General features: G+C 46.4%; 1 protein-coding gene across 2 annotated transcripts in view; it reads right to left on the reverse strand.

Annotated features, from left to right (window-relative positions):
- The window catches only part of Olfml2b (olfactomedin like 2B), a 41146-nt gene extending 33455 nt beyond the window's left edge, over positions 1 to 7691 (reverse strand). Inside the window, exons 1-3 of one of the 2 annotated variants that reach the window (XM_017802209.2) lie at positions 7085 to 7691; positions 4178 to 4441; positions 2199 to 2306 (exon numbers count right to left, since the gene is read on the reverse strand). In XM_017802209.2, the coding sequence (XP_017657698.1) occupies positions 2199 to 2306; positions 4178 to 4441; positions 7085 to 7258 (546 nt within the window). In that variant the 5' untranslated portion in view covers positions 7259 to 7691. The remainder of the gene's footprint in view (positions 1 to 2198; positions 2307 to 4177; positions 4442 to 7084) is intronic. The other variant, XM_008849069.3, reaches the window with a different exon arrangement.
- Positions 7692 to 8814: the final 1123 nt, after the last annotated feature.

Consider the following 8814-nt stretch of genomic DNA (forward strand, 5'->3'; position numbering starts at 1 on the left):
GTGGTGTGTGTATGTGTTTGCCAAGGTGCTCATGTGGAAATCGGAGGACAACTTATAGGCATCTGTTCTTTTTTTCCACCATGTAGAGCCTGGGGAATCAAACTCAAGTCATCAGCCTTGGCAGCAAGCGCCTTTACCCACTGAGCCATCTCACTGGCCCCTCTGGAAACATTTTTAGGAGTGGAGGGAAGGTGCTAAGCCAATTGTGATTATATTTTATCATCTCTGCCGTAGTTCTCTCAGAAGCGCACTGTGGAAGTATTTGCCCTCTCTGGTCATAACCCCAGTGCTGTGTTTAATTTATTTTGAAGTAGTTCCATCATGATTAATGTACCTTTAATTTCTTCAATAATCATACAAAGTAGGTAGGACAGCATTCCCACCTTATAGATGCAGAAGGTAAGATATAGCTCTCTTTAGTGGCTGACACAGGGTACTCACTCTGTGCTGACCCTCAGTGTGGTACTCTTTCTGCATAAACTAGAGAGCCTTCATTTTCTTTTTTTCTTTTTTTTTTTTTTTTTTTTTTTTTTTTTTTTTAAAAAAAAACTGAGACAGGGTCTCCCTGTAGCCCCAGCTGGCCTGGAACTCATTATGTAGACCAGGATGGGCTTGAGCTCACAGAGAATCACCTGCCTCTGCCTCCTGATGGGTGCTGGGATTAAAGGAGTGAGCCACCATGCCCAGTGTGAGTCTTCATTTTTTCACGTTCTATCAGTCACTCATCAGGGAACATCAGCTCCTCTACGATAGACCCTCTATGATAGACCCATTTACTCTATAAGGAATATTGATATGCTTACAGTCATTGCATTATTAAATTAATCAGTTAGAGTAACGAAATAGATTTGTGCTTGAAGCAGCAGCTCTTTGTGTATAAGAGCCAGATGCCAGTCAAAAACACATATCTGTAAGCTTCTTTCCAGTAGGGCTGAATGAGGGGCATTACTTTCCTGGTGATTAAATCATTTCTGGTTTACATGTTAAAGCATTAGAGCAATATAACAATGTCAACATCATCACTACTCCTAACCCCCACCTCACCACACATCAACTGAACATCTCTTCATATCCAGAGTAATGTGGCATCTTTGACTATGAAAATTATACTACCTGTCATTCTTCCTAAGTATGAGCAACTTGAATTTCATTAGTGACAGCTCACTTTTATGTCTTCTTTGTCTAAAATGGATGTGGATGGATACTCTCTCTGTGTCTCTCTGTGTCTCTGTCTGTCTCTGTCTCTCTGTCTCTCTCTGTCTCTCTGTCTCTCTGTCTCTCTCTCTCTCTCTCAGGCATTGTAATCATTTTTTAAAAAAGACAAGGGGCTGGAGAAATGGCTCAGAGTTAAAAACACTGATTGTTCTGGCAGAAGACCTGGGTTCAAATCCCAACACCCACATGGAAAGTAATAACTGTCTGTAACTCCAGTCCCAGGGGATCCAACAGCCTCTTCTGACCTCCGCAGGCATTGCAAGACATAGGTGCACTTACCTACATGCAGGCAATACATGCATGCACATAAAATAAACATAATAAATAAAATTTTTTTTTAAAAGACAAAACCAGAACAAGAAATCAGCAACAAAGCTGGGTGGGGTACACAACTTTAATCCCAGAACTCAGGAGACGAAGGCAAGTGGATCTCTGTAAGTTTGACGCCAGCCTGGTCTACACATTGAGTTCCAGTGAAACCTTGTCCCCCCAAAAATAGAAACAAAACAAATCAAGAACAAACAAAAACAAAGAAAACCAAAAAATTGAATTAGCAACCGAGCCTGGGGATGTAGCTCAGTGATAAAGAACTTGCCTTGAGGACGTAGTTCAATTTCCAGCACAACAAAAAGGAAGAAAAGGAGAGAAAGAAGGAAGAAATTAGCAGCCGTATACCCAGGAGGAGGTATCACCCTAAGACTAGGGTTTTGCACTTTTGCATTTCATTAAGTTTCCTGGAAGCTTAGGTAAAACTAGAAATCATTATTATATGATACTTATAGATGAAAAAAAGGTACATTTGCAGTTCACTGACTGCCGCCAACAATTTGGCATGATTTGTAAAGGTTTTATGTGTGTTTTTCTTTTAAAAAGAACAGGGTGAGTTAAGTCTAGTTAGGGCATAAGCTTTCTAAAAAATACTGTGGAAAGTTCGGTATCATTGGGGACGTGATCAGAAGAAAGAGAGAGTGGAATCTTCTTACCTCCTCCAATTTATCTACTCGCCCCACCAGTTTAGTGGTGACTGAATGCAGCTTCAGGAGATCCAGGCCATAGAATGCTCCTTCCAGCATGTCTATAATCGTGGACAGCTAAGAAACAAGGGCAAGAGGTTAGTTAGTTCAGAGCTAGAGCAAACAGAACCCCAGGAGAGAAGTTTCCTTTCAGATCTCCATGTTGGAGGTTTGCCAGGAAGGTTACTAGACAGGACAAGAGATGGCGCTCAGAAACACATTTATGCTGGCAAGGAAATGGTTAGCCCAATAATATGTATTGTTCCTTACAAAATGGGCAAGAAAATGGGATAAAACTACAGGACTAAGTAAACCTGAAGTCCAGACATCTTCATAGACTATTTGTGCCTCTGTCACAAAATCGGTCCGCTGCCCACATATCTACTTTTCTTACTAGACACCTTCATCTCTGTTCCATTAAGATATATAGCAGAGCTCCTGGTCATAACAGGTAATCTATAAATACTCAGCATAGTGGCTACAGATGTCAATACCTTGAGGATATGCTTCTGAAACCCTCAACTGCACCATCTACTAATGGTCCTCAAAGGCACTTATCAGCTTTTCCTTAGTATAAAAAGCTGAACTGATCCTGGAATACAAGGAGATCTAGTGGTCCATGTTTGAGATGGCAACCTGCCCTGGGCACTCGGTCTTCTCATCTTTTCCCAATACAATCTCCCCTACCAGTATGGAGTCAATGGGACAAAGGTAGCTGCAGAGTTCAGACAAAGGTGAAGGTTAGAGAGGCTGAAAAGTGATTTCCTACCAAGGGCCTATGCTTGGGGGAGTATGCTGGACCGCACTATTGTAATCACTTTCCATCATCCCCCAGCTTTGCCTCCAAATAAAGAACTCCATGCGGAAATGTTTATGTTCAGAAGATTTCCTTCCTGCCCCAGGGATTCCACAGCTTGTTAGTATGGATTTTGATGATTTTCTGATTCCGAATAGAAATCATTTTGCCTGTTGTAGTTCCAGGAATCCCCCAGAATTCAATCCCTGTACTAAGTGACTATGGCACTTGGTTCAGAAAGTAGTTGCATGGCAGAGCTTCCTCTCTGAGACATATGGCCAAACCCTGGGATAGCCCTCATCCTGTTAAACACTTCTGCTTAAAAAGGAATCAGTGGCTACTATGTTAGTGAGTGGGTGCCTGGTGCCAGGCCCATCAGGAGCACAATACATCATTCTTCATCTGTTCATTTATACAGGCCTCATGGACTGTTGGGCACTGTGCCAACTACTCAATAGGTGCCATTCCATCAACGGTTCCAGACCCTCAAAACCCCTCCACATTATAGTCAAGGATTCTAAGGTCAGACAAGTGAAACAGTGTGGACAGGGTCATGCAGTAATGACTGGAGCCCAAGTCTATCTACTCCACACCAAAAGTAGAAGAGGAAGAGCAGGATCAGTTGAAGCCCTTAGCCAACCATGGGGCTGCCCACATAGGGCCTAAGCTTCCCCATGCATGAGCCCAGCACCAGCATGATGACTTGGCCAGAGCGGGTCACCCCAACAACAGTGCGGGGGACTAAAAGACACACTCTTCCCTGTGTCTTTCACATCTTCTGTGTACATGGTAGCTGACAGTAAATTATGACAGTGGTTTTCCTGGAGAACACTGAGTTCTTTTGGCCAGATGGGCCTGGCAACTACTCCTAGGCCTGGCCTCCCTAGCTCTATAGGAAGGGGCAGGCATATTTTGCTTTAACTTCTCCCTTAGACTTTAGAGTTGAAAACTGCCAGCTTATTAGAACATCAACCTCAGATCCACATACATGACTCCAGGGACCAGGCTTGGCCTCCTTGAAAGGCCTTCCATCCCCAGTTATGAGCCTGTAGTCTCATGGATCCCCAAAGTGCTTTTTCATTCAGAGCACTGCCCACCCTCCACCCCTGTGTCTGTCATCCCATGCCCCCCAACCCCTCGCCCCAGCTTTTACCTTCAAGTCCCTGCTGTCTGCCTCTCGCAGCTTCTGGAGCCTAAAGTCCCCCTCACAGGGATTGAGGGCAGATGGGGGAGCAACACAGGCACACTTGCAAGATGAGCCTGAGGTGATGGTTTCCACAGTGTAGAAGTCTTCCTTCCTAGAAGCCCCCTCGTTGATCCTCTGGCAGGCATCTCGGCCCAGGGGTCTCACCACACACTTGCACTGACAGTCAGAGCCCTCAGACACAGCCTTGACCTTGTCATAGTCACCTAGCAACTAGAAACACACAGAGTAAGTGTAGATATGCATGCACATGCTTCTCAAAGAGGCTGTCATTTCACTTTGTCAAACATCCTGCTGTAGCCAGAGACCTCAGACTGTTCTGAGTTGTGGAGTGAACAAGTCATCGCTCATAATTCGCTGACTGGGACATTTCCCTGAAGGCACTCAGAGCTCAGCTTGCTTAGTTTGCCTTGGAAAACTGTGTATCTCTCAGGGGGCCCTTAACCTTTCATCATTTAAATGAAAAAAACAAGCCTCATCATTCTTTCAATAGCCTTTGCCCTTAGCTCAAATCCAGGTTTACATTAGAAGACAGAAGGGTTGAAAAGAAGGGTCAGTGCTTTAAGAGCATTTGCTGCTCATCCAGAGGCCCAGAATTCATTTCCCAGTATCCCCATGGTGGCTTACAACCATCTGTGTCTATACTCCAGTTCCAGGGGATCCAGTGTGCTCTTCTAGCCTCTGATGGTACCAAGCACATACATGGTACACATATATACATGCAGGCCAACACTCATACACATAAAAACAATTAAACTTTTTTTAATTTATTGGCTATTAAAAAGAAAAGGAAGGATTAGAAAGTTGGTCTTTGAATAAGAGGAATACAGGTTTCTCATTTATTCATGAATACTTCTTTAGGACTGAAGGAAGTACACTGAGAGGTCATGATAGGCCAGACAGAGAGCCTGCTCCCAAGGAGCCCAAGGTGTAGGAGACAGATAAATAAGCCACACAGACTAGACTAAGTGCCCCTGAAGAGCAGGGATAAAATGTGCACTGGGAGCCAAGACTGACTCCACCTGGGATCCAGGGAAGACTTCTCAAGTGATATTTGATCTGAGCCTTGATGGAAGAACTAGATTTACAGAAAGAGTGCCGTAAACCTAGATAGGTCCAGAAGGTTTATGTATAGCCTAAGAGTTCCTTTTGGCTCCTCAAGCAGCTTCTGAACCCAAACCCAGGCCAAACCCAGCAGAACAAACGGGATGTGCCTACTGTTTCCACAATGCTAAACATTTCCTTCTGGGCACGTGTTCCTGCCAGCCTTCCAATACAGAAAAACACATCGTCTCTACCCTAGGAACAGCCCCTGAAGCTCCATCAGCTTATCTCCAGTAGGCCTTATGTCCCCAAAGCCAGGGCTCCCTTCCTAACCAGGCAGAGGGGTCCCCGTCATTTGACAGCAGGCAGGCTTGGAGCTTGTTTGAGTGCAAATGTTCCTTGGGATAATAGGGGTGGGAGGCGGTGGGGAGAAGGCATATAATGTTTTTCTTACAATGGTTGGGTTTCTTCTAACACTAATATTTGCTTTAGGGTTGTTGTCAAATGCAGAATGGACCAGTGGAAGAAGGAGGCATAGTTCAGGGTGACTTGAGCGGCTGGTCTCTTCATGATGACAGTTAAGTCGTGGCTGTCTACTTTCTGAAACTCTGCCTAGATTCCTAACGTAACCCTGCTATTCCTACGCAATCCTGCTCCGGTTGCTCTGAGAACCCAGGGTGGGTTCCTTCCTTTCAGGAGGCTCCGGTTTCAAGCAAGCTTTTGTTGATGGTTTTCCAGTGCCTTAGTGGGGGCAGCGGGGGGGGGGTACTTTAAGTCTTTTCAATTTAAGGGTCAATGTGAGGTTATGGGTGAGCATAGGGCATATTTAGCATAATTATTGAAAGAAGAGATGAGTGTTTAATAAACTCCAAAGTAGAGCTGACAGTCCCGAGAGCTGGACTAAAGACTGTCAGATGCTGGGCTCTAGTCCTTCTATTTTTTAACCTCTGCTCATCTATGGAAGGGGTATCAGGGTGTTTGGAGGACTGAGTCAGATTCATAAATGGACACATTATGAAGCCCATCAATCGTGGGTCTCTTGGTCCCTACCAAGAGTCATCCAGACTGTGTGGGTCTGCACTTCCACTCTCCATTTCCAACCCACCAGTTCTTGTCATGAATCTGTCCGTTCCGGGGTCTCCTCATATGTGTTACACGTCTGACATTTGTCTTCAAGCCATGCTTCGGCCTGAGTGTCCCATCCAAGAGCATAAAACATCTCTCATGGCTTATGTCATCTGCCTCCTGTCCAGCATGCCCTCCTGTTTACACATTCCAATCCTGACAAGCTGCCACATAGACAAGAGGTACTTTTTATAAGCATTACACCAAAACACATTTCTCCCTTTCTTCCCAAGCAGTGTGTGGAGTCTTCCTTCCCCTTCCTTTCTCCTGACTTGGTAAGCTTGAAAGACTCCCCAGCTATCAGCAGACCCATATCCGTACATTTAAGAGTATACTGTATTAATAGTAATAACAATAATAATAATAAAATCAAGTGTGGTGGCCCACCACTGTAATCCCTACACTTGGGAGGAAGAAACAGGAGGACCTGGAATTCAAAGCCAGCCTTCGGTTATATAGTGAGCTGGACGCCATCCTGGTCTACATCAGAGCCTGTTTCAACACAAAAAAAACAAAAACAAACCAACCAAACAAGAAAGAATATACTGTAATAAATGAGAAGCAAATATCCTTCCCATTAGAAATAAAGAAAAACAAACTGCCCTAAACGCCTTCATCCAGGACCAGCCTCAGGCCCTTGCCATCGCCCCTAAGGCAAGGCGGTGGGCACGGGACTCCTCATCCTACCTGAGATAAAACGTTCTCCTGGTTGTCCGCCTCGTTTTGCAGAGTCTCATCCTCAGTGGGCGCCACTGTTTGCACGTCAGGGGGTTCGCTTGTCCCTGTGGGAGGAGTACTGGACCCCCAGGCCCGTGCCATGACCAGAGCAAAGCAAAGAACTAACGGCAGAGACTCGGCCATGAGAAATGCAAGAACTGGGACTTCAGTCCCTTTACAGAGACCACCTTGGGTCAGAGGTCTCAGCAGACTGAGGCTGGAAGGAGTCTTCCCGGGAGCCTGAGACTGACCCACCTCTGGGAGCACCGTCTAAAGCTGGGTGCGTCTGAGTGGGGCAGAAGTCTGCTCCCAGCAGACCCTGAGCATCTCTCTCCTGACACCAGCAGCCCTGACTGTGCAGAGGGCGCAGGGAAGGGGTGACCCCAGAGGTGGAGGCGGGCTCACGGAGCGCGTCGCCGCTGGGGTGGGCTCAGGTGAAAGGCGGGCTTCGGGGAGCTCCCGGGCGCACTGGGATCCGGTGCAGGGCGGACAGAGGCGGCTGCGTGCGGGAGGGGAGAGTGGCTGGACGAGGGCGCCGCAGAGCTGGCGAGGAGGGAGGGCGGAGCCTCTATTGTGCCGGGGCAGCGGGATGCAGCCAGTGACGGCGCGGAGGAGGAGAACCGGGAAGCTCACAGGGCTCAGGCGCAGGGCTAGGCGACCCCGCCTCCTCCCGGGCTCCGTGGGAAGGGCGCTACTGTCCTTGCATCTGACCGCTGATGCTGATTCAAGTGTGGTCCTGTGTGCCCTTGAGTTTTCTCCATGCAGGAGGCCTGGCGGAGCAGTGGAGAAGCGCGATTGCTCCTGTTGGAGCTTTTCCCTGGACTTGACTTTGGGCATAGGCGCTGGCAGCTTTGAACTTAGCGCCCTTGGTAGTGGCACGCCTGCCACAGCTTTAGAACCCAGTATTAACTCAACTCAGAGGGTGAATCTTGAAGTCTCTCCGGAATGTGGGTAAATGTTTAAAATAAGAAAGCTGGCTGAAGTGTCTGGCACTCTGCTTGCCCTGTTAACTTCTCAGAAACAAATGATTGCTCCGGGAACACCTCTATCTTAGTGGTTTGGGACAAATGGCCAGGCCTATCTCTTGCCAGATAATCTCTAGAGGGCATCTACTTGCAACAGTATGTGGGTATGCTACTGTGCCCTTTAATTAGTGACCCCTGTATAGGCCTACTATGAAGTTAACAATGTGGGACTTTCAGGAAGAGCACTGTGCCTTCCAGGACAACTATCACCCTGAAAATGCTCAGCAGGGCCAGGTCACTTCAAACGGTAGACCAGGCATGGTAGTGTATGCCTTTAGTCCCAGCACTCAAGAGACAGGTGGCTCTTTTTGAGTTCCAGAACAGCCTGTCTACATAGAGAGTTCCAGGCAAGCCAGGACTACATAGTGAAGCCCTATCTCAAAATAAAACAAAACAAAGACGGAAAAGCTATCCTACATCCTTGAGAAATTCAAACACACATCCCTAATGTTAGGCATTAAGGATGTAATAATCTAAGTAATAAACAAGAATCCAGCTTAGATATGAGAGCTCACAGAAATATAATAATAATAATAACCATTTATTATTACTATTTTGGTGCTGGACATCCAACTCAGGGCCTCCTGCCATGTTAGACAAGCTTTCTAACACCAAGTCACCCCCCCAACCCTAATAATAGCCAGTAGTAGTAGTTTTTCTTTAAAAATCAGTTGT

This window comes from Nannospalax galili, unplaced genomic scaffold (assembly GCF_000622305.1).
Source record: "Nannospalax galili isolate Female #2095 unplaced genomic scaffold, S.galili_v1.0 scaffold884, whole genome shotgun sequence".
NCBI classification, from domain to species: Eukaryota; Metazoa; Chordata; class Mammalia; order Rodentia; family Spalacidae; genus Nannospalax; species Nannospalax galili.